Source organism: Octopus bimaculoides, chromosome 11 (genome assembly GCF_001194135.2).
Source record: "Octopus bimaculoides isolate UCB-OBI-ISO-001 chromosome 11, ASM119413v2, whole genome shotgun sequence".
Taxonomy (NCBI): Eukaryota; Metazoa; Mollusca; class Cephalopoda; order Octopoda; family Octopodidae; genus Octopus; species Octopus bimaculoides.
The window spans coordinates 33,179,753-33,203,162 of record NC_068991.1 but is presented as its reverse complement, the minus strand read 5'-3'; the positions used below and the strand labels follow the sequence as shown (position 1 = coordinate 33,203,162).

The following is a 23,410-nucleotide window of genomic DNA, read 5'->3' as shown; positions in this document are numbered from 1 at the left end:
CCCCAGCCCCAACAATACTGGATCTCTCTCTCTTTCTCCTCCCTCCACCAATGCCAGATATCTCTTTTCTCACCACCATTACCAGGTATCTCTCTTCTCTCACCAGAAAACCTCTCCCTCACTGGTGGTATCCTCTAACATACCTGCAATCTCCTCTCCCTCTCTCTCTCTCTCCTGGGACAAATGCAACTAATTTAGCTGCCTACCTACTTAATTGGCTATTTTTTGTCTTGACTCGAAATTTGTCAACAAACTACTCTGTAATTTCCATGGACGTATCAAAGTAGAAGGAGAAAGCTAATGGGCTATACATGCGTGCTTGTTACGTGTGTGTGTCTGTGCATGCTTGTTCTTGTCTGTATGCATGCTTGTCTTGTGGGTGTGTGCATGCTCATTTTTGTGTGTGTGAGTGTATATGGGTATGCTTGTTCTCTTCTCTCACCGGAAACCCCCTCCCCTCACTGGTGGTATCCTCTATCATACCTGCAATTTCCTCTCCCTCTCTCTATCTCTTGGGACAAATGCAACTAGTTTAGCTGCCCACCTACTTAATCTAACAATAGGCTGCTTCTTCTTCTTCTTCTTCTTCTTCTTCTCCTCCTCCTCCTCCTCCTCCTCCTCCCTTATCTATCTTTTTTGATTTATCTATATCTTCAACTCCACTAATGCTTAAATTTATGATTTTACGATGTTCATAATGCTTATACTTACAACGCCACTAATACCTACTCCTACCCCCAGTAGGGGCAACAATTTTAACATGCTTGAATATTTGAATGATGACAGGTCGAAAGTGAGAACAGGTGGAGCATGTCTATCAAATGAACATGAGAACCTTCTTCTTTTCAGGCACTGAATAACACCTCCCCTTTCCACGTCTCCTCCCATATTCCTTTCCCTGTTTTTAGAGTTAGCACTCAATGTAGGCACACTGAAAGGTAGGTCTAGTGAGATTGTAGAGATGCTTGAATGGAGATGTGTTCATGTTTGCTGCATACAAGAGGTAAGGTGGAGAGGAGCTTCAGCCAGGGTCCTCACGGGCGAGGCACATAGGTATAAAATCTTCTGGGAAGGTAACAGTGATGGAGTAGGAAATGTAGGCATACTCCTTACAGAGAAATGGGTGGATAAGGTCATAGAGGTAATCAGGGCATGCGATAGAGTGCTGAAGCTCAGGCTAGTCCTGCAGAATTGTATAGTTACAATTATCTCTGCCTACGCCCCATAAACAGGCCTATCAAACAATCAGAAGGACCACTTTTATGATACCCTTCTACAAGCCACCCCAAAGACGAGTGACAATAACCTCATCTTTGCAGCTGGAGATTTTAATGGGCATGTTGGACAGCAATCCAGTTGTCTTCCATGGTGTTCAGTGGGGGTCATGGAATTGGTCCCTGAAACAAAGAGGGAACTAGGCTACTGGAATTCTGTGATGCATGCAACCTATTAATCTGCAACACTAACATCAGGAAGCCAGATAGCCACCTGATAACCTATCAATCAGGCGACTCTGTTAGCCAGATTGATTTCATCCTCACCAGACAGTATGATGCAGGGTCACTCTTAAATACAAAGACTCTCCCTGGTGAAGAATGTACCCCCTAGCATAGATTAGTCATTAGAGACTTTAGACTCGAGGCCAGAAGGATGCCAAGAAGCAGACCAATCCAGAAAAGAAGGATTTGGAAGATAAAGAACCCTTCACATGGTCAGAGATTTACAGACATCCTCACTGAGAAATTTGATGACAGGGAGGAGGAGCTACAGACTTCAGACATAGAGGGACAGCTTACTGAGTGTCACAGAGCAAATCTATGGCTGGTGCAAAGTCCCTTCCAGACTTAGAGTAATGTGGTGGTGGTGGTGGTGGTGGTGGAATAATATGGTAGACAAGGTCATTAGAGCAAAGAAACAGGCTTGAAAAGCCTGTAAGAGTGGGGTAGCAAGGAACTGTACCAGATAGCCATAAGGGAGGCTGGGCAACAGGTATATCTAGCCAAAGGAGAAGCAGAAAAGAAGTTTGCCAATGTTCATTGACATGAGGACCAACAAACTGAAGTATTTCAGATTGCAAGGATAGTGTGTGAGAGAAAATTGTGATGTCACAAGAGAGAAATGTGTCTGCATGGATGATGGTGCACTTGCTTTTAATGATTCTGAAAAGAAAGAGACTTGGAGAAGCCATTATGAAAGGCTGCTGAATGTGGAGAATGTATAGGAGAAGGAGAGCCTGCCAAATGTTGACCCAGCTACCCAAATAGATAGCATCATGGTAGATAAAGCAATTAGGGATATGAAGTCAGTAAAAGCCCCTGGCCCATATCTGGTGGTGAGGGTCATGACCTAGTCACCTGTATTGTAAACCAGGTAGTTTACAAAGGAATCATACCCAATGATTGGAGTAGCAGCACCATAGTCAACTGCTACAAAGGTAAAGGTGACGCTTTAGATACAAATAATTACAGAGGTATCAAATTGTTGGATCAGGTAATGAAGGTTACAGAGAGGGTTGTAGCCCAACTAATTAGGGAGAGAGTCAGTCTAAATGAGACACAGCTTGGGTTCATGCCAGGTAAAAGCACCACTGATGCTATATTTCTGGTAAGACAGCTGCAGGAGAGATACGTAGCCAAAGGTAAACGTGATGTTTTAGATAGAGATAACTACAGGGGTATCAAACTGCTGGATCAGGTCAAGGAGAGGGTTATAGGAGAGGATCATAGCCCAACTAATTAGGGAGAGAGTCTGCTTAGATGAGATGCAGTTCAGTTTTGTGCCAGGTAGAAGTACCACTGATACTATATTCCTGGTATGGTAACTGCAAAAGAAATACCTAGCCAAAGATAAACCCCTACACTTGGTTTTTGTTGACTTGAAGAAAGCCTTTGACAGGGTCTCCCGATCCCTTATCTGGTGGGCGATGCAGAAACTGGGGATTAATGAGTGGTTAATAAGAGCTGTACAAGCCTTGTACAGGGATGACGTTAGTAAGGTAAGGGTCAGCAATGAGTATAGCAAAGAATTCCGGGTAGAAGTAGGGGTTCACCAAAATCCTAATAAGTAGGAAGGTAGATAAAACACAAACCCCTTCAGGTAGATGGCCCTGCTCAGTATGTAGAAAAGGAGTAGGTAGTAACTCTATAAGATGTACCCAGTGTAAGCTATGGGCACATAAGAGGTGCAGCAACATCAAAGGAAGGTTAACTGGGAAGATAGCTTTTGTGTGCGGCAGATGCACAGGGGCAATAAACACCACAGATGTTCAGAAAACTGATTCCATCACATGCCAGGGGGAAAAACTAGAAGTAGTTGATAGCTTCTGCTACCTGGGTGACCAAGTCTGTAGTGGGGGTGGATGCTCAGAGAGCATTGCTACTAGAATAAGAATAGCCTGGGCAAAGTTCAGAAATTCCTACCTCTACTGGTGACAAAGGGCCTCTCACTCAGAGTAAAAAGTAGATTGTATAATGCATGTGTGTGAACTGCCATGCTACATGGCAGTGAAACATGGGCCATGACTGCTGAGGACATATGTAGGCTTGAAAGAAATGAAGCTTGTATGATCCGCTGGATGTGTAATGTCAGTGTGCACACATGACAGAGTGTAAGCGCCGAGAGAAATGTTGGACATAAGAAGCATCAGATGTGGTGTGCAAGAGAGATGACTGTGCTGGTATGGTCATGTGGAAGGAACTTGTGGAAATGGGAGACCCAGGAAGACATGGGATAAGGTGGTGAAGCATGACCTCTGAATGTTGGGCCTCACAGAGGCAATGACAAAATATCGAGACCTCTGGTGATATGCTGTGATTGAGAAGACCCGGCAAAGAAATGAGATCACAGCCATAGCCTACACCAGTGTCACATAACCAGCCCATTTTAAAAGTACTTTTGAGTTGTCAGACAACATGCCGTGCTTGAGACCTACTGAGTCAAGTAAATCAAAATCAAAATCAAATCGCAATCAAATGGAAATTGTAGTTGTGGCCAATACCAGTGCTGGTGGCATGCAATAAGCACCATTCATGCGTAGGTTATTACCAGAGCCGCCCGACTGGCTCCCCGTGCTGGTGGCATGTAAAAAGCACCATCCGAACATAGTTGAAACATTTTCGTAACAGATCCTTTATCTGTTTCTATGATGAGTTTCTGTTGTTCAATTAACCGAACTAGCTACTCTTTAAATTAACATATAGGTGGCCAAGTATTTCGCAACATGTGTACATCATCACCATCATCATCATCATCATTAAACATCCATCTGCCATGCATGTATGAGTAGGACGGTTGACAAGAGATGGCCAGGTAGAAAAATTACCCTATGCTACTGTGTCTGTTTTGGCAGGGATTTTACGGCCGGATGCCTTGCCTAACACCAACCACTCTGCAGAGTGGACTCAGTGCTTTTTACGTAGGCGAGGTTAGTTTTGGCATGATTTTTACAGCTGGATGCCCTTCCAAACACCAGCTACATTACAGTGTGGACTAAATGCTTTTAATGTGGCACCAGCACTGGCAGAGTAACCAAGTAACTAACAAGACAAGGAATTAAGAGAGGGGAAGAGCATTTGAGGAGGGGAACTTGTGTCAGAGGATGAAAGGTTAGAGTGTGACAAAGAGACAGAGAGACAGAAGCAGGTGTCTTGTCACAACAGAAGGAGCATTAGAGGAGGTGATTCAGTAGCAAATGATGAAAGGTTAGAGTGTAACAAGGCAGAAACAGGTGTCTTGCTATAGAAGAGATACATGAGAGAAGTGATAGAGAATAAGAGAGAGGTACAAGAAAGAGGTCAGAAATAAGTGTGCTGATGTAAAGGAGATACTTGGTTAGCTAGTCAGAGGAAAAACAAGAGAAGGATAAAGAGAATGACCAAAGAGAAAAAGAGAAAGTGTAGGAAACAACAAAAGTGTAAGAGAAAGCAGAAGAGAGACAGTGTAGTGCTAGGGTATACTCACAAATAACAAGAATATAAATGTAGAACCTGGTTAGAAAAATAGGGTGTGGGTGTTGGGGGTGTGGGGAGCAGCGATACAATAAGCAAGGCAGTGAGGGCAAGAAAGAGGACTGAAAAACAATCATAATTTATGAAGAGGAAATGTGAGGAAGAGAAAGATGCAGTTAGAAGAAGAATTGTAGTTCAATTTCTTAGCGTAGAGTGGGTGGGACACAACTCTTCTAGCAGTCAGTTTCATGGACGGGTCTTCTCTAGAACTTCATATCGCCAAACATCTTGATCCACTGTCATTTCCTCCAACATCCTCACCATTTCATCCCATGTCTTCTTGGGTCTCCCTCTTCCACAGGTACTAGCCACTTTCAGCAAGAAGCACTTCTGTATACAGCTGTCTTCACTCATAACAAATCACATGTCCAAACCAACACATTCTCCTCTCCTGCATACTACATTTAATCCCTCTTATGCCTAACTTTTTTCTCAATACAGTTGTGCTCTGTCAGTGATGCACACTGATACTGCAAATCCAACAGAGCATACTACCTTCGTTCCTCTCCAGCCTACGCATGTTCTCCAGTCAGAGCCCATGTCTCACTACCAAGTAACAATTTATAAACTGAATCAATGTGATATAGTGACAAGTCTGAACCTTTTGAATTACAAGTACAATCCATCTGTTGAACTTCCACACATTTCTGTCAATCTAATTTTACTCACAAGGCTTGGATAAATGTGAGGCTAATGTACATGACCAAACTTGGGTCTTGATGATTGTGAAACAAACTTTTTGACCAATCAGCCATTCCTGTGCCCACTTCATTTCACTACATAATGAGCTTAAATTCTTCTAGTATCAACTATGGGAGTGACCTTGCTTATCATTCCTCCAGGATTCCTAATAGACAAAATGAATTATACTTCTTCCCTACAAGTTTGTTGTCTACCTGATCAACAGAAATATAGTGAAATCACCTTCTGAAAAGCAGAAAAAATATATCTAAACTTCAGCCATCCACTGTAGACTTAAGCCAATGTTACAACTTGTTCCAGTACTGATGAATTAAAATAATGTCAGAAATTACAAACCAGTGTGTTGCTAAGAGTTAGTAATATAGTTGAAGTTTATTTACCGGAATAAACAGACGTTGTGATGCACATGGCTTGAATAATTTCCACCATTCTTCTTGGTTTTGGTCAGATGGATATTGAATTGCAAAGATTCGGTAGAAAATTTTATTACGGAATGAATCAGGCCAGAAGTCAAGCTAAAAAACAATTTGTACACATTAATAAAATTTCTCATATTCAAATTTATTAATAATGTTGGTCAATAGGGAGTGATTGATAGTAAAAATTACCAAAAGATAAAGTGAAAGATAGCTTGCTGATTAGTGTATAAACAGCCAGACAGCGAAGAGGCAGCAATTGAATTTATGAAACTTTCATTGTCAGACTTTTAGGTTTACAGTAGCAAGTTAAAACCTCAAAAGTCTTTTAGAATGATATTCTAATATGTTTAATACATGTTTAGTTTACTGGATACCTATGAATAAGTTATGACAGAAGTTAAGTTTTAGTTTCTAATAATTTAGTGAAATATTTCAAAAGGTTACAAAGTAACATTTTTAAATGAAAAAGATGCAACTTGACTGCATCAATTATTAGTAGATAGTTCATTTATTTTTGAAGAGATGAAAGGCAGGTGTGAACACAGAACTGACAAAGATAATAAAATTAGTGCAATGTTATTACCAGTTTGAATATGCTAATAGCATGTTTGGACTTGTAAACAAGCCATTCACTGTGTTTTGTCATCCAGAAAACTTCTTGCTGTAGACATATGGTGTAAATACGCCCAAATCAGCTTGCAGCACCACTTATCTAGATTGTGAGATGCAAGCATTTCAGAGTAGCTATCTCCTCTTCAGTCACAGAAACCAAACTGGTGCTGCAAGCTGATAAGAGAGACAATATCTTTTATGTTTTTCTAATCAACATCCGCTGGCTGATAGCACAAATTGATGGCTCATCATAATTAAATTACGGGGTGAGAGTGCTAAGCAGCGAAAAGTATAAATGCAAAAATAATTTTCTCCATGACAAAACTCAGTGAATGGCTTGTTTACAAGTCCAAATGTGCTTTTAGTATATTGAAACTGGTAATAACGTTGCATTTATACTTTTCGCTGCTTAATGCTCTCACCCTATAATTTATTTACGATGAGCCGTTGATTTGCACTACCAACCAATGTATGTTTACTGGAAAAACATGAGAGATTGTTTCTCCTATCAGCTTGCAGTGCCACTGTCTGGTTTCTGTGACTGAAGAGGAGATAACTACTCTGAAATGCTTGCATCTCACAGTCTGGATAGGTGGCACTGTGAGCTGATTTGGGTGTATTTACACCATATGTCTACAGTGAGAAATTTTCTCCAGGACAAAACACAATGAATGGCTTGTTTACAAGTCTAAACGTGTTTTTAGCATATTCGAACTGGTAATAACATTGCATTTATATGTTTCACTATTTAGTGCTCTTACCCCAAAAATAAAATTAGTGCCTTTAATCAAGTGTTCAACCCTTGACTAATCCTACCTTCCTTTTATTCAAATCAAAGATCAAAATAGTAACTTAAATTTATTCCAGTTTGCCATTCAAGGATGAGAAACTTAAGATATTTAAATTCAATGAATTTAAATTCACATCTCAGGAGAACTGCTTAGCAGAAGCTAATGAACCAACACATCATAGGCTATGGCTAAATATATATTTAACTATGTTAAATTGTATTCTTGCATCAGGCTTTTGACCACTATATAAATGAGTTGTGCCTGGCACAATCTACATTCATTTTAATAAGTAGTCTTCTGTTACTATTGCTTGGTAACAGAACACAACTTTAAAAAAACTAATTAATTTTGATAAATTGTTATCTAACAACAAATCTGATCAGTTTGATTCTCATCCCAAGCAGCCAAAAAGGCTGTAATGGGATCTAATTTACTCTACTTATGAGTTTCATCCTTCTCTCACCTCTTGGATAGACAGCTTCCTGTCATATCAGACAGTCATGGTGTATTAACAGAGCTCTTTATGTCTCCCATTCAAACAAACTCTGCTGTAACTCAAGGTTTAGGTTTTCTCTCACCTTTCTTCTATACATCTTTGACCTACTTGTCATTCACATTCATCACACACAAATATGACCTTCCATTTTTTTCAAATCTTTCCCAACTACACATCATTCATACATCAGACCAGCACTGATTCCATGAACAAAGACCTCAAATTCATCCTCAAGTGGAGCCATGCTACTCTTCTTTCTTTCAACAGCAAAATACACAAGCACTATCAAAAAACATTGTCATATCTAACCCCAACCTTAACTAGAACCTTCATTATCACTTTAAATGTAAGGTCTTATTATCAATGAGGATCTCTTTCAGTGATAGTATATCATTAACATAGCTATAACCACGTCCAGAGACTCACTTTCTCATCAGGATTAGAAACTACTTCAGCCTCTAACAATTGCTGATATACTACAGAGTTCAAATGAAACCCACAATGGAGTATTGCTGATGCAAATACAGACATCCAAAACTGTGTCCTGACTAAGATAACTTGACTGATAGGTCTAAAAATCACTCACAGAGACTCCAGCCTCCTCCTGCCTATTCTACTACAACTATGATGGCCTTTGTTTCTCAGAGCTGGCTGGTCTCGTGCTGAAATCAGGCACTCCTAATCCACTCATCTTTCCTCCTCTTATCACCTTTGTTGTGTCCAACCACCATCTTCACACTAACTATTATACCCAGTTCTACCTAGATCATAAGTTTTTGGGAATCCCCTCTCTGTTTATGTCTTTTTTGCAGGTGTCAACTTACAAGAGTTTAAGTTGAATATTAATGGCATTAATTTCACCCTACTAGGAGGGCCTGCAAAGGCCATGTGTACTGCATCTTCCTCCAAATCCAGCAAGTGAAAAGAAAAAATACAATAAGGATATGACTCTAGTTATTTATTTAGAATCCTATATATTTTATTTTATTCTTCCATGTTCAAAGTTCAAATCTGGAGTTGACTTTGTTTTTATCATTTGGGCTGATAAAATAAGTCCTACTTATGCAACTGACTATACTATTTAAATATTCTATGTAATAAAACGGAAGTATTACTTTTTATTGGTATTTGTTTGGTGGCTGGTAGAAAAATATTTTTCTTTCGATGTACTGCAGTTTTAGTTGTTTCAATATCAGCTTGCTTAATATTAAAATACTTTTATAAGATACAAAAAAAAAAATATTGGTAAAAATACAAAAGAAAAAACTTTATTAGTAAAAATACAAAAATATTTTATTAATTTATTATTAGTAGCAGTATTATTTATTTTTTATCTCAGGTTTTGTTATGACTCCTACAGTACCATGCTATCTGTTCTTTTCAACTATCCAATACTTTCCTAATTATTCTGGCTGTGCCAAGGAGGCAAACCTTTTGTAACAGTTCTACTGGGCACTCTATTCTGATTTCTTTTATTATTTCACTAGATGCCTTCTGATACTGTCTGCAATAATTGGCACTATCTTCACCTTCATTTTCCACAGCCAGGCTATTTCATACTTAAGAGGATTGTATATGTCTATTTTTCACCTTCCTTCTTGACTATTCATGGGTTAAAGGGGCATGCAACATCAACTATATAGCACATGTAATATATCTTGTTGACCACCACTAGGTCCGGTCTGATATGCTCTTGCACCTGATCTGTTTGGATTGGGAAATCCCAGAGGATTTAGTATCAAATTTGAAACCATCACAAAGCAAGAATTAAGAATCCGCAAAAACAATGAAAGAAAACTATGTTTTAATGTAAGCCATCTCAGGAAACCGAAAGATTTTTCTTATATAGAGTACTAGCAGTATAGCCCGGCGCTGCCTGGGATTAAGCTAGGATTATTAAGTGATCAAGTGCTTTATTTCAAACCAAAATAAGTAACATCGATTTGAGTGAAATCCGTTGAAATTGGTTTCGCTGGAGATGGTTTGCTGGCAATTTGATTGGGAAATCCCATAAGGAATCAGTTTATTGGTTATTTCCACTCATTGACTGTTTTTTTTTAAAGTTGCATTAGAGATCTGCATAGGAGAAGGTTGATCTGAAGGTTTGCATTGGGGATCTGGATTGGAGTAACTTAGGAAAACTTACCAACAGCCTTAACCAAAAAATAAGGGGCCTGTCCCTTCTAGGTTAACTCTAACCCTAACCCTAACCCTAAAACCCTAACCCTGACCCTAAAACCGTAATGTGCGAAAATGTAAACATATGGACTGCAGTACTTCTATACAAAAACTGCAAATGTGTGAGTAAAATTTTAATCACATACACATCTATATCTATACAAATCCTCTATACATGTGCACATTGCTGTTTCTTCTCAGTCTTTCACTTATACATCAATAATAACTATAAATATGAAAGAAACATTAACATATGCCTATCGGCAGTGTTCTGTGAAAAAGTAAATGCTGTAAAGACAGACCCATAACAAAACCAAAAAAAGAACAATGGACAGATAACCATGAATACAATGAAATGGTTGATTTATGATTTACACACACTACTATGCAACACTCCTCCAAAAACATACACAAATAAACTCCTACAGTAAATACCCAATAAAATGAACAAACCCCATATGTGCCATAGAAGTCTGACACCCAACAAAAATACAACCTGCACTGCACAAACAACACACAATACAAAAACTAATACAACAGATGATTCAAACCACTTCACCAGCACAAAAGTGCAGCAAGTGATACAAGAGAAATTAAGTTGAAACTATCACATGTGGAATAATAATAGTGGTGATGATGATGGTGATGAACGTTACCTTACCTTGTGTATAAACTCTGGTTGTAACAGTAAAAATGAGGTTGGACCTTTAAGGGAAGGCCTCTAGTTCATCAGTGGTTCAGTAAAGATGCAGCCTGACCACAGCTGTTTTCCTAAGACAGCATCAGCAGACAATAGAGTAAGGACGAGGAAGTGGACCAGAGAAGTAAACAGGATAGCAATACAGTGCTACTTAGAAAGTGAACCTAAAAGAAGGCGTTATAGAGAACGGATTGTTAACACTTTGGGTAGAGAAGTGAAGAAGAAAGTACTGAATATGAGAAACCTAATGTAGAAGAAGTTGAAAAGTTCTAGAGAAATATTTAGGATAAGCCAATCAATCATAATGGAGATGCAGTTTGGTTAAAGAAAGTGAGGAAAGAAGTAGTGAGTGAGAAGCAGCCAGATCTAAGACAAATTAGTGTAAAGTGTTAGGAAAAATGCCAAATTGGAAGGGCCCAGGACCAGATTTAGTTCAAGGGTATTGGTTAAAGAAATTTAGAAGTCTACATGGGAGGCTGAGGGAACAACTTTAGGATTGCTTTAATAGAGGAATAATACTAGATTGGATGACTATAGGGAGAACAATACTCCTTATGAAAGATAAAAGCAAGGGTAATACAACTAGCAATTATAGACCAATCACTTGCTTACCATTAGTGTGGAAGCTGTTAACAGGAATGCTTTCAGAAAGCATTTACGAGCACCTTGACAGCCAGAATTTACTGCCAGAAGAACAGAAAGGTTGCAAGAAGAAGGCTAGAGGAACACATGATATATTATACATAAACAAAGCAGTTTGAAATGAAGTAAAATCTAGAAAGAAAAATCTAACAATAGCATGAAACAGATAAAAAAACCTATGACATCCTACACTCATGGATAAGTGAATGCTTGAGTATATTCAGTATAGCAGGCAGAATATTAAGAGAAAAATTAACCATTTGCTCTACATGAATGACTTGAAGCTTTTTAGTAAGAATGAAAAAGAGATAGATTTCTTAATACAGACTGTAAGACTCTTCAACAAAGATATAAGCATAGAGTTTGACATAGTTAAGTGTGCAATATTAGTCATGAAAAGGGGACAGGTAGTCAACAGTGAAGGTATCCAATTAACTGATGGCCAAGCATTAAAATCACCGAAAGGAGAGAATTATAAGTATCTAGGAGTATTAGAATCTGACAGAGTACTAACTATAGAAATGAAAACAAAATTGAGGAGTACGTCAAAAGTGTAAGGAAGCTAATGAAGTCAAAACTAAATGGCCCAAATCTAGTGAAGGCTGAAAATACTTGGGCAGTACCATTACTTAGATACTCAGCAACATTTGTAGATTGGACAAAAACTGAATTAGCAAAGCTAGACAGAAGCACTAGGAAGGAATTCAATATGAATGGAGGACTCCATCCAAGGGCAGGAGTAGCAAGATTATACTTACCTAGAAAGGAAGGTGGAAGAAGGTTAAAATCAGTAGAAGACTGTGTGGAGTTAGCTAGAGTAGATATAGCCTCCTATGCAGATAATAGTGAACAAATGTATTAAAAGCTGCTACAGTCACAGCAAGACATGGAAATCTAAAAGCCAAATGAAGTTAAAAACCAGAAAAAAGAACAAAAGTTATCTGACTGGCAGAAGGCTTTGCATGGTAGATTCCCAAGGATAGTTGCAGCAAATAGTAGTAGTGAGGCATGGTTATGATTGCAGAAAGGAAAGCTGAAAAGGGAGACAAAATGTTTGTTAGTAGCCACACAAGATCAAGCATCAAGGACTAATTGGATAAAAGCCAAATAAATTCCCAATGTAGATTAAGCAAATCAAAAGAAGAAAGTGTTACTCATATAGTAAGTGAATGTAGCATACTGGCATAGAAAGAATACAAGAAAAGACATGACAAGCTAGGGGGAGTAATCCACTGGGAGTTATGTAGATAGCTAGGAATTGACCATACAGATAAATGGTATGAACATGAACCTAGTAAAGTACTAGAAAGTAAGAAATATAAGATGTTGTGGACTTTAATAATTAGATGCTAGAAGGCTTGATTTAGTAGTAGTAGATAAAGAGAATAGAAGTGCCAGAAAATTGACTTTACAGTCCCAAATGATGAAAAAATCAATATGAGAGGTATAGAAAAAAATAACAAAGTACCAGGACCTAGCCACTAAATTACAAAGACTATGGAAAGTCCAGGTAAAATGTTATAGGTGCATTAGGAACTATCTCTTAAGATTTGAACAGATTGATAGAGGAAATAGGCATAAAACCCAGTTTAGTACAGCTCAGAAAACTGTTATTAGGGACAGCTAGGATACTTAGGAGGGTTCTTGGCATCTAAGGTTACTTGTAGCCCGATGTTAGGATTTTTCTTTTCCAACAGTTTAATTTGTTGTACATATATGAATAATAATAACAATATTGAGTGAGGAAGCAGCACATGGCAAAGTGATGCTGGGGTACAAATATACAAAACCCAATATACCCACCATGATTACTTGCTTGATAAGGGTACACCAGCCACATGTATCTCATATTGAGATAAACAGCACATGACCTTGTAGGTAGGGCTCAGAATTTTCTTCAGGTTGAGTAGCCCATCCTGCTCAAAAGGTCTCTGAACAAGGGTTGTTTAAGGATGATGAATAAAACACCTATGTTTCCAGAGGTGAATTATTCAAACCCCAAAGAATTCCTTTCAACACATGGCTATGATGCTCCCTGACTAGTTCTGCTTGTGATCAAAGATGCACATATCATCAGCCACTCAGGGAAATGCTCAACTGGTTAAGGTCAAACAACTGACAAGCAAATCTGTGGTACTGAGCAGTATATTTGTTGTGGCCCACTTCTTATACTAAGACAAAACATGTACATAGTAACACTTCCAATCAGTTAAGATCAGAAGCCATTATTATTATTATTATTATTATTATTATTATTATTATTATTATCATTATTATTATTATTATCATTTTGGTTTATCTCAGGTTCGGTGTTATTCCTGGTAGGAATTATGTGGATAGTGAGTTACTGCCTGTAACCATAGGTATCCACAAGTTTTCAACAGTCTTATCAGGACACTCCTGATAATCCTTGCTGTCCCTAAGAGACAAACTTTCTATAGTTCTACTGAACATTCTATTTCAATCTCTCTCAGCCATTTGTCTATATCTTGGTTTACTGATCCCAGTGCACCAATTATTATAGGCACAGCTTTTACTGTTTGCATGCTTCAAATTCTTCCTATTTCAAATTTTAGGATATTGTATTTTTTGTTTTTTGTTTTTCTATCTCTTTCTTTATGATCCTGGAATTAAATGGGCATGATGGGTTGATAATTACTAGTATTAAGGCAAGCAAGTTAGCAGATTCATTAGCACGGTGGGCAAAATGCTTAGTGGTATTTCATTCAACTTTATGTTCTGAGTTCAAATGCCACCAGGGTTGACTTTGTCTTTCATCCTTTCAGGGTTGATAAATTAAATACCAGTCATGTATTGGGGTTGATCTGATTGACTTACCCCCTCCCCACAAATTTCAGGCTTTGTGCCTATAGTAGAAAGGATTATTATTATGGGATAAGGTGGTGAAGCATGATCTTCGAAAGTTTGGCCTCATGGAGGCAATGACAAGTGATTGAGACCTTTGGTGATATGCCATACTTGAGAAGACTTGTTAAGCCAAGTAGTTGTGGCCAATGCCAGTGTCATGTAGCTGGTATGTAAAAAGTACCCTTTAAACATTGGATGATATGTTGTGCCTGTCAAGCCAGGTGAAATTGTAGTTGTGACTGATGCCAGTGCCGTCTGAATGGCACTTATGCTAGTGGCATGTAAAAAGCACTGCTCAAGTGTTGGGCCTCACAGAAGCAGTGACAGGTGACCAAGACCTTAGGTGATATACTGTGCCTGAGAAGACCTGTCAAACCAAGTGAGATCATAGTCATGGCCAATGCTGGTGGCATGTAAAATGCACTCACTACACTCTTGGAGTGGTTTGCATAAGGAAGGGATCCAGCAATGGAAATCACGCCAAATCAGATTGGAACCTGGTGCAGCTCCCCAGCTTACCAGTTTTCAGTCCAACCATCCAACCCATGCCAGTATAGAAAATGGACATTAAATAACGATGATGATGATTATTATTATTATCAATTTATAAAGTTTGGCGGAACTCTTCAAAAATGTAAATAGACAATAAGAGTGCGATGAGATTTGTAATAGAGATTATTCAAACCATTAGATAAACAATCTTATTAAACAATCTCTTCTACAAATCACATTGTGCTCTTCTATCATTATTATTATTATTTGTGGTAGGATAGATTTTTCAATAGTGCTACAGAATAGAGGTGGAGGGCAGATTTATGGTAGGTGAAGAAAGCTTAGAATATGAAGGAAGGGGTTGGAACAGGTTTGTTGTTATAACAGAGATGCTCACATTATTCAAGCAAGCATTACTGTAATTGTCATGGAGCTGGAAAGAGAGACAAAGACAATGGTGATAAGGAATCAGAGTGGACCCTTGATGCAGAACAGAAAAGGTAGCTGGATAGAGGTAGTAAGAATGTATCAATAAAATAATGGATGGTAAGAGATGGGGTAGGAAGTGTATAAGGGTTAAGGTGAGGGGGAAAATAAATATGAATTGGATGGAAAGTAGGGAAAAAGGGTGAATGTAGTGAATGGTGAAGGAATAATCAATAATGCATATAGGTTATGGGGAAAGGTCAGGGAGAGAAGATCCTTATTAGCAGAGCAGGAGGATGAAGAGCTGTAAGATCCTTATTGGCAGTGCAGGAGGGTGAAGAGCAGTAGGATAATAAGAGACAGGAGAAGGATAAAAGGATCAACCATTGCCACCTTAAGCCTGTTTCAGCTGCCATGCCCATCTTGATGGCTTTTTTCAGTTACCTTCAGGGTTCCAGACCTATCTTCTGTAGGAAATAGCATAGTGTACTGATCTATCTGAAAAGCTTCTACAGCCAACTTCAATGGAGGATGAGGCTGCATGTCACCCCTTGACAAGAGCCCCATCGCCAAGTCATGATATTTGGTTTACCTTACCTGGTGAGAAATGACGAGTCTGTCTTCCTTGGGTACTGTGAGTTTGACCACAATGATTGATTTTGTGCTCCTGGAGAGCAGGAACTTGTCTGGTCAGAGTGATGTTACTATCTCCTCTGGGAAGACAAGTTTGCCCTTCAAGTCCACTTGCATTTCCCAACTTGAGGCTGAATGCAAAATAGAAAACAGGTCCCCAGCTACTACTTTCATCTTGGGAGTAGTTCAGGATACAAAGACTAGCTCCACACTGCTTGCAGGATGGGTTTTCTTCTTTGTCCCATATCATAAGTTTATTTGGGGTTGACAAGAGGTCAGCGACAGCACAAAGGAAGAAGGACAATCTTCCCTGGTCACTGCTCCAGAATTCTAGGACAGTGGACACTCAAGTGACTGATTCCACTGTATCCAGTCTTTGGTGGGCAAGCCCTACTGTCTTGCCTTAGCAATCCTAATTTGTTGAATCACAAACCCTTTGTGCTATGAGCTCTCTCTTGCTCCTGGTATAGGTGTTTTTCCACTTCTTAGCACTTGTTGCCAAGTCCTAGCTGTCCTTTACAGACTACTCTAACAATCTCTTGGTGTTTTCAGTATGTCTGCTTTCTTCACACTTCTGGGAGTCTCCATTTTATGCCACACTTTATGGTCTTGATATGTCTGACTTTCTCATCTCCAGACTGAAGTAATGTGTTGATTAATCTTGTCACTGTGCCTTTCAATTCCTCCACTACAGATGAAATTGGTAAGCAGAGCTTAGAGGTTGTGCAGTGCAGATTGACTGAGCAATGACTAACCACTTTCACATAAATTTACTGCACAGTCTCACCATTCCCTCTACTCAAATCATGGCAAAGCCTTAATGTAAAAATAGCCACTGTAGTTTGGGTACATGCCATACTGGAAGCACCTTAAATCCTCCAAGTAGCTGATTTTTATCAACTGCCCACAGCCAGTTGTCTTGTTGGGTCTTTGTGTCTTCGGCATTGCCAATATCCTTAAGAGTATAATCATAATTTTTCCCAAGGCAACAGGCTCTTTTTTCTTGGATTATCAGAAACCCAGAGCCCTTAATGCTGATGACGTCATTTGTTATCTTTCTCTTAGAGATATCCAGGCTCTGAGATTTTACTGGAATGAACTTCAAGCATGACCATTCGACTGGGCTCCCTTGATTTATGGTGTCATAACCTCTATGTTGTCCATAAAGATCCATCAAACTGAATTTCCTGTGTTTTGACTGCTTCCCTCCTACCTCTAGTAGTAGGTTCATGGCCACCATGGAAATTGTACACCTTGCCATAATACTTTTTTCCAGTCTCTACAGTGAACCTCATTTTCAGCAAATCTACATAGGACTATGAGTCTGACTACTGTTGATACTTGGTAGTATTTCAATTGCACACTGGTGGAGCACACTTGGGTGTGCTTTGACAAGAGCCAATCAAACAGTGGAGAGTGAGTTGTTGTTCCTCCTTGCTTCCTTAATGACATGGCTGATTGCTTATGTGTGTTCAACACATCTGCAGTAACCTGGGACCCCTCCTTTCTGGACATTCATGCTGATGCACTCATTGGCAAGGAGATATGTTTACCTCCTAGCAATGATGACCCAAAAGATTTTGTCATATTGAAAGGATTGTGGAGTTAGAGCATTGGCAGTAGAAAGGGACAATCTCCTAACAGAATATCTTTTCTAGGGTCACCATGCACAACTGCTACTCTGCTCCACTTCTTTTCTACAGTATATTAACCACCCACTTTTTAGCTTCCTGAACAGGTCAGTTGTGGACTAGAAGACATAATTCTAGAATTTCAGTTTCATAAACTTGGGTGAGTTTCTTGAATACTGCATATCATCAGTCATTCTGATCCCTTGTTATCTCATCCATGAGTTTCAGAGTCCTTCATCACATCATCCCACATCTTCCTGAGAACTCCTCTTCCACATGCTCTCTCAACCTTAAGCAACTGAATCTTTATGCAGTTATGGTTCAAATTAGGAAATAATGGTTCTAAAACGAGTTTCATATTTGGTGTTGTCCATCAAATTTTTTATAGTAAAAAACAAATAATATTCATACAAATTTAGAACTTTGAGGATGTGAAATAACTCATTTTAGGAATGGTAATTCTTGAAGCAAATAAAGCTATAAATAATAGTGTGTAAATATTGGATTAAAAACTCTTTGGATAGAAAAAGTTGAAAGTTGCTTGTGGGACACAAACCCAAATCTTGTAAACATGCTTCGACTTTTTCTAGCCAAAGGATTTGTAACACAATATTTACATGCTATTATTTACAGCTTTACTTGCCTTGAGATTCCCCATTCCTAAATAATATTCAGTTGTCTTAATTTAAAATCAACCACAAAGAGTTAAAACCATTTTTTTCATTTGAAATCATCTCATTTTGTTTTCTGATACAACAAAATTAAATAATTTCTTCTAAAATTATGGCTTTCCATCACAGTATCTCTCCATCAGTGTTCAACAAGATGGCTCTCAAGCAAATGCTCATTTGTCCTCTTCATGGCCCATATCAGCTGTATCCAGCATCCACTTACTGGTCATCTGGCTCCTCCAGCTTCATGGTAATGGGTCACTATGTTCTTCCATCTTTTTATGACTTTGGCAAGGATTGGAGCTTGAAACCAACAGGTGCCACAGCTGTGCAGGTAATCTTTTAAGGTGGAGCCCAAGTTTTCTTTTGGCTTACTCTTTGGACTCTTCCCACCAGCTGGTAACTATGTCATTGCAGTTCTTGCTGAGATATTGTCCTCCATTCATAGGACATGCTCTGCTAGCTGTATTCTTCTATTTTTGATGACAATACTCAGACATGTGATATTGACTCTTCAAAGCACCTCCTCTTTTGTGATTTTGTCTTGATCTAAAGCCCAAGATATTTTGGAGGCATCTTTGTTCAAAATTACCAATCTGTTTTTCAACTCTTCCATGACCAAATGGTCAACAGGACCCATAGTCAAAATTCTTAAGAAAGGAGTACCTGCCAATAACAATGATTGGAAAAGTATAACTCTTCTAATCATGGCCCAATAAGTCATATGTTGGCTACTGCTGAAAAATTACAACAGGAACTGGACTACAAACTTAGAAGTGAACAAGCAGGTTTTTGAAAAGGAAGATCATACAATAAACAAATATTCAAACTAAGGCGAGCTGGCAGAAACGTTAGCATGCCAGGCGAAATGCTTAGCAGTATCTTGTCTATCCTTAAGTTCTGAGTTCAAATTCTGCCGAAGTTGACTTTGCCTTTCATCCTTTTGGGATTAATAAATTAAGTACCAGTTGCGTACTGGGGTCGATCTAATCGACTGGCCCCCTCCCCCCAAATTTCAGGCCTTGTGCTTAGAGTAGAAAAGAAATATTCACACTAAGGAACCTCATTGAGCAATCACCGGAGTATAGAACCTCAGTAGTGACAAATTATATTGACTTCACAAAAGCCTTTGACAGCATGCTGTGCCAGTCTCTTTCAGAGATTCCCAATCACTATACCTAAATCGTTAAATTACTTTATCAAGATTCATGTTGACGTGTAAAAACAGAATCAGGATTTACTGAGTTCTTTTCTATCTTATCAGGAGTGCAACAAGGATGCATCCTATCCCCATTATTTTTCTTGATAATCTTGGACTACATTCTGTTAAGGTACTTGGATGCCTATGGACATGGGTTAAAATGGAGAAGAATAAAACTGGCAGATTTAGACTTTGCTGATGACTTAGCTTTTCTTACCAACAACTGCACAGAGATGCAGGGTATGACAAATGCTCTGGTTGAAACAGCTGAAAATATTGGCCTGAGAGTAAATATACCAAAGACAATGAAGCATATAGTCTCAATTAATGGAGGAAAGACAGAAAAGATCCAGTGCTTCACATATCTTGGTAGCATTCAAACAGCAGATGGCAATGCTTGAAACTGATGTAAAACAAAGGACAGCCAAAGGTGTTGGAGTATTCAACAAACTCCAATTAACACGACAATCAAAGAGGCCTCTACTAATAAGATCAACAAAATGCTGGTTCTCCCCTTGAACCAAGGGTTTTTTGTAATGTTTTGACCTTAACAATTCAAGTTGACTTGAAGGTCTCCCCAGTGAAGATACAGCAAATTATTACATTGAATCAACAAGTGCTCAAATAGAAGTTCGGTAGTGAACCTTGGTATTTTCAGCAACAGTGCGGCAAACTGGTTCAACATTATTAGGTATCAAGAAATTTGAAATATCAAGAAGTCAAATGGTCTTGAGATGCATCAACCTTTCTGTGTATTTCAGATTGATGGAACACTTGTGCAAGGAAAGAAGAAATAGAGTTGAGGAAGAATGCTTCTTAGAAACCAAATGCTTTCAAAAGATGATGGCTGGTCAGTTAAATTAAATGAGAGTGTGATGCAACTATCAACAACCAGTGTAACTATAGTTAATGAATTGTTGGCATTATATATGCAATCTCCAAAAAACTGGTAGCTACAGAACTGAAGAGACATGCTTTCTTGAAATTGGAATATCAATAGCTTAGTGCCAATAATTTGCCCAAATATTGCACCAGGTAAAGTTTTGTTAGATCAGTGAATTGCAGGTAGAAATATTGGAAAAGGTGATAAACTCAAGCATTATGCTGTCAATCAGTTTGAATTTTATTGGTTCCACCTCTGAAGCACATAAAAGAAAGAAATAAAGAGGTGAGAAGAAACAATAAAAACAAAGTTGATCAGAGAGTATTTGTTTGAAAGCAATCTTGCAGAATACTGGTGAGTCAATTGGTGAAAGTTTTAGCCAATGTTGTTGAAGACTTAAAGTACTTAGGTGGTTGGGTGAGCAGTTCGGACACAGACATCAAGATCAGGAAGGCACAAACACGGACAGCCTGTCACAAACTAAAGAAGGTCTCACACTCCAAAATTGCCCAGGCAAATCATTGCAACTGTGAAATCAGTTTTATTATATGGCAGTGAAAGATGGACAGTGACAAATAAATTTTCAAATGAGTTAAATGGATGCTACAGAAAGATGCAACAAATGACTCTAAATGTGAAATGGCAGCAACATATAACAAATGAATGCTTTTATGAAGACCTGGCATGGTGATGTAAGAAGAAAACATTGCCACACTTACATCGACAACTTGATTGTAGACACTGGCCTGGAATATTCCCAGGAACTCGTGACAGTGATGATGGACCAAGAAGTGTGGCAAGTGGACTTCATTGCTGTGACCCAGGTTGGAACTTGGCCATAATCTATGATAATCTGCTTGTTCGTTCACCCGTTATACATTAGTTAGTTAGAGAGGTGAAGGTGAAATATTTAAAGAGGTGGAGTAAGGGTGAGAGAGAGAGGAGTGAAGAAAGGAGAGAGGAAGAAATAGAGAAAGGTGATTAATATTAACATACTTAGGCCAAATGGTCATGTGGGCAGCTGACGGTAGAGGCAAAGAAGGAGAGAAAAAGACAATGTGAGAAAAAGAGGGAAAGAGAAGTGTTAACAATGGGTGGTGGGGTGAGGAAGGAATACTTATTACATGGTTAAAAAGTTAGCTGAAGGGAAAGGTAGAAAGAAAGAGATGGACAGAGGAGGCAGTTATATTGAGAGAGAGAGAGAGGCAGATAGCAGTGGTTGTGGTGATGTGTTGATATTGAAAAGTATTTCTTTTTTATTGAACTAATTTTTTTATAGCAACCATTGCAAATGCATAAGTGCAATTATTTATCATTTGCTCACTTAAAAAATTGACATTTGTTTATAAGGGTTAATTTAGCCTAAACTCTGGATTCACAAGAAACATGGTTGCAAGCTGTCCGAGGAAAGGATGCGCAGATATAGAGCACAGATCAGAGGAAAAGCGTGAAGATATAATAAAACGATAAAAAAAGACAACACCAATGGAGACATAAGGAAATGAATGTAGACAAACATCAAGTATATTTAAAGAAAGCTAAACTAGGAATGCTATAAAAATGCAAATCATCCATTCTTTCTGAAATAAGTCCTCTTAATTTTTTCCATTCTGTGGAATTTCTACAGGTCATACAAGTAAAATAATAATTAGCGATGATTAATATGAACATTATAAAGAATGGAAGAATATGTCATATTTTACCTAATTTTTCTGTTGTGTAACCTCTGGCCATTGGAAGAAAAAATTTCTTATTTAACCTCCATCCATGACAAAAAAAAATCAAATAATTTCTATTTTAGAAGAATCTAGTGCCAAATAAGCAACTCAATATTGAGATTCACCAGTTCACTTTAATTTGTTTGTTTTTTTTAAAGTTTTTTTTTGGCATGAATAAAATAACTTCATTTTTTTGTCATTAAATAATTTGGTTTTACTTCACCAGAAAAGAGAGAAATACTTTCATATTTTATATAATAAAAAAAATCATTTTCAATATTCTAAGGTGATACTTATTCATTTCACTTATACATAAGTTTATTTTTGTACACTCTTAGCTTCATTTTCTTTCATTTTCAATCCTGAACTTAGATGTCCCTAAAGCAAAAGATTACCTATTCTTTTGTTTTACTTCCTCATAAAAAAATTTTAAAAATAAACAAACATACTGGAACCCAGTCACACTGAACAAAATAACTGTAAGATAAACAAGCTGATCACAGCACAATATCAAAGAGCTATTCTTCTGCTGACCACCAAACAAGTTAGTACCTTTTTAATACTATAATGCTGTATTTAATTAATTAAAATTTCAGGATTGTTTTCAACTTATTGTTTCATTTTTTTTTCACCAGACATAATCATTTAAAAAATAGATATTTTCATCTCTAAGGCTGTAATCTTAATTAATCATTAAATTTTTTAGCATAGCAGACTCCATTTTCTGAAATCAACATAAAATTCAAAGATTAAAAATACAAAAAAGTAGCACTAGTGCAGTTTTACTTTTTACACCTCAAATAACAATTCTTTTGCAAACTTTAGCTCCATGTTAAGAAGATACAGAAATTCTTTAAAAAAAGATCTGTAAGGTATGTAACAAAGGATAAAGATCAAAACATTCAGTTTTTCCCTAATCCATTTTTTTAAAAATATTTAAATCAAAGGTCAAAACAGATAGTGGAAATAATTTTAACAAAATATTAAAGGCCAACTCAATGACTGATGAAGTCATTAGGGCATCAATCCTTTCCTTACCTTACACTATTCTTTAAAGAAATTGTATCTTCTTTATGCATAGTATTAAAACGAAAAGCTATAGCATTATATTGAAATTAATAGTTAAAGTTCAAAACTGGATTAGCGCTGAAAAATTATACTTGATCCTGAAAATTCTTCTGGAGATGGTCCTCCACAAACAAATGGAAAACAAGGGGTTGGTCTGTCAGCAAAACAGCAGATTTTAATAATACAACAGATTCCTCAAGGCGATCCCCACATACTACGAGAGATAAATGAATAGAGTTCTTCTGATGCAAAAAATTTCTGAAAAATATATTG

General features: G+C 37.9%; 1 protein-coding gene across 3 annotated transcripts in view; it reads right to left on the bottom strand.

Moving 5' to 3' along the window:
• Positions 1–23,410, bottom strand: part of LOC106869585 (glucoside xylosyltransferase 1) — a 151,792-nt gene that overhangs the window by 126,279 nt on the left and 2,103 nt on the right. For all 3 annotated transcript variants that reach the window (XR_001409416.2, XM_014915389.2, XM_014915388.2), the window contains exon 2: positions 6,089–6,223. Coding sequence is in view for 2 of the 3 variants with exons in the window: in XM_014915389.2 (XP_014770875.1) it covers positions 6,089–6,223 (135 nt within the window). In the remaining variant the exon portion in view is untranslated. The remainder of the gene's footprint in view (positions 1–6,088; positions 6,224–23,410) is intronic.